Source organism: Tarenaya hassleriana, unplaced genomic scaffold, assembly GCF_000463585.1.
Source record: "Tarenaya hassleriana unplaced genomic scaffold, ASM46358v1 Cleome224, whole genome shotgun sequence".
Classification (NCBI taxonomy): domain Eukaryota; kingdom Viridiplantae; phylum Streptophyta; class Magnoliopsida; order Brassicales; family Cleomaceae; genus Tarenaya; species Tarenaya hassleriana.
In genome coordinates, this window is record NW_010965576.1 from 44,045 (window position 1) to 47,116 (window position 3,072).

At 51.3% G+C, this 3,072-nt stretch overlaps 1 protein-coding gene across 1 annotated transcript; it reads right to left on the minus strand.

The window, feature by feature from the left end:
* Positions 1 to 465: 465 nt before the first annotated feature.
* LOC104815187 lies at positions 466 to 2,037 on the minus strand. Its single transcript, XM_010543501.1, has one exon. It carries the CDS (start codon positions 2,035 to 2,037, stop codon positions 466 to 468), a length of 1,572 nt encoding a protein of 523 aa, XP_010541803.1.
* Between the last annotated feature and the right edge of the window lie 1,035 nt (positions 2,038 to 3,072).

Below are 3,072 nucleotides of genomic sequence, written 5' to 3' on the forward strand. Positions count from 1 at the left end.
TTTTCTTTCCGAAGGGTGGTCATTACTTTCTCTAAGTGCGAGATATGGTCTTTTTCATCTTGACTATAGATGAGAATATCGTCGAAGTAAACCACTACGAACTTTCCGATAAAGGCTCTTAGAACTTGGTTCATGAGCCGCATGAAAGTGCTCGGGGCGTTCGTAAGCCCGAATGGCATGACGAGCCACTCATAAAGACCTTGTTTGGTCTTGAAGGCGGTTTTCCATTCGTCGCCTTCTTTCATCCGGACTTGATGGTAGCCACTCTTAAGATCGATCTTTGAGAAGATCGTGGCTCCACTTAGCTCGTCGAGCATGTTATCAAGTCGGGGTATGGGATGCCGGTACTTAACTGTGATGTTATTGAATGCTCGGCAATCCACACACATTCTCCAAGTCCCATCCTTTTTTGGTACAAGTAGTACGGGAACTGCACAAGGACTAAGAGACTCTCGGATGTAACCCTTACTCATAAGCTCTTGAACCTGCTTCTCGAGCTCTTTGGTTTCCTCGGGGTTCATCCGCGGGGTTTATCTGGTATGCGGGCCGATTAGGCAAGGGTGCTCCCAGCACTAGATCGATCTGATGCTCGATCCCGCGTATAGGTGGTAGTCCCGCCGGAATCTCGTCCGGAAATACATCGCTATAGCGCTCTAAGAGTCGGCTAATAACGGGACTCAACGGTGTCTCCGTACGGAGGCTCAATTGATCTTTGAAGACCAAGAGCAAAACCGGATGTTCTTGACGAACAGCACGTACCACCTGACTAGCCTTAAGATAGAAATTCCCTTTCTTCGGTTCGGGTTCCTTGGCTAGTTTAAGCTGCATCTCGTGAACTTGAGATGGACTCAATGGTGCGAGCACAACCTTTCGCTTGTCGTATACGAAAGAGTATTGGTTTGCTCGACCGTCGTGTTTGACCTCCCGATCAAATTGCCAAGGCCTACCAAGCAGAATGTGGCCAGCTTGCATAGGGACAATGTCACAGATGACCTCGTCGTGGTACTTACCTATGCTGAATGGGATCTTGACCCTTTCGGTCACCTTTATTTCCCCGGTATTATTAAGCCACTGAAGCTTATATGGGTGCGGGTGTTTCTCAGTGGGTAGTTCCAACTTCTTTACCATGTACGCGCTCGCGACATTGGTGCAAGACCCACTGTCGATGATCATCCCACAAACCTTCCCGTGTATAGTACATCGGGTATGGAATATTGTCTCCCGCTGGGCTGTTTCCTCCGGAGTGGTTAGTGTGCTAAGTACTCGCCGAGTGACAAGCAACTCGCCGCTATCCGGGTATTCGATCTCTTCATCGGAGTCGGAGTTAGCAGCCTCGCCCTCATCCAAGGACTCATATTCCCCCTTGTTCGTTATGATCATAACACGGGAGTTCGGACAATCTTTGGCCATATGGCCTCGTCCTCGACACTTGTAACAGATGATCTCACGGGCTCTAGTGTCCTTTGGAGGTTCGGGTAGGGGTTTTGGTCTCAATGTTTCCGGATTCTTTCCTTTGTCCCGAAAACTCGATACGGTTCGGCTCTCGGGGACCTCTCTCCTAACGGATGTGGGTTTGGACGGAGTGCTAGACGTTCCAGCAGCGTATGCTCGGGGTTTACCCAGCCTAGAAGACTTACGTCTTTCGTGTTGCTCGATTTGCACGGCTAGGTGCACGAGATCATGGAGGTCTTGGTACGGATGGCGTTCGACCTTGCAGCCAATCTTATCCTGCAGTTCGTCTAAGAACTGGGCCATAACCGTTTCCTCGTCCTCGTCTAGCTCTAGTCGGCTTCTAATATGGAGGTCTTGGTACGGATGGCGTTCGACCTTGCAGCCAATCTTATCCTGCAGTTCGTCTAAGAACTGGGCCATAACCGTTTCCTCGTCCTCGTCTAGCTCTAGTCGGCTTCTAATGCTCTCAAATTCCTCAAAGTATTCTTCTACCGACCTAGACCCTTGCGCTAGACGCCTATACCTCCGTTGTAAATCTCGATGGAAATGAGGAGGTACGAAACGTTTTCGCATGAGATTCTTCATCTCACGCCAAGTCTCGACCTGAGCGTAATGGCCTCGCCGGCGCTCAGTAACCTCACGATCCTACCAAGTGAGGGCATTCTCGGCTAATTGGGATCTACCTTACCTAGGAAGAGAGAGGGCTTGAGCTTAAGCTCGGTTGATCCGCGATAAGCACGGGGCTGATCTATGTAGGGATCGTCTAAGTCATCGGGTGCCTCTCGTCTACGATCGGCCCGAACTCGCGGTCTTGGTTGGGCTCGTCTCCTAGGTGGTTCGTCGTATTCGGGTCCCTCGTCATCTATCCTATCTCGAAGTCTATAAGCTCTACGGTGTTCGTCGTAATCAGACCCTTCATCGGGTTGGCGCTCGTAGTTCCTAGGGGCTCGGTTCCTATGGTTGCGGTCTCGGTCTACCACAGGTTCTACTACTCTCTCGCGCAACCTCCTAGGGGGTCCTACGTCACTCTCGTCACCGCTAAGGGTCCCGGGACTGTGGTCTCGATGTGGTCTAGGATGGGCAGCTAGTTCCCTAGGATCAGGTGGGGGATTAGGACGAGTATCCTCTAGCCTAGCTAATCGGTCCATGATTTGTTGTAGGGACCGAAAGATTGCTCCTTCGCTAGATTTGATATTCTCACCCTCACGTGACTGTCCGTGGTTACTCATGTCACTCAATGATGAGGACATGGAGCCGGAACAAGAACACATGGAGCCGGAACAAGAACACTTGGATGCGGAGCTAGGAGCGAACATGGACCCCTCGGAGCAATCAACCGAAGACCAGCCCTTGGACATGTCAAGTGATCAAGACGTTACACGATCACTTGATCCCGCAAAGCTCGACAACGACCATCATGCGAAGGACGCCCCACGAGCATACGTTAGGGCCGAGCCGCCAATCACTCGGGCCAAAACTCGAGCACTTCGCCAACTACTATATGGCGTCGTTGATCAAGTCTTGAGCGGGATACGGGACAAAGACGAGGCCAACGCACCCCGACATGGCCTGCATCACGTCTTCACCATCATGGCCGAACCCTACATGCAAAAGGAAGCT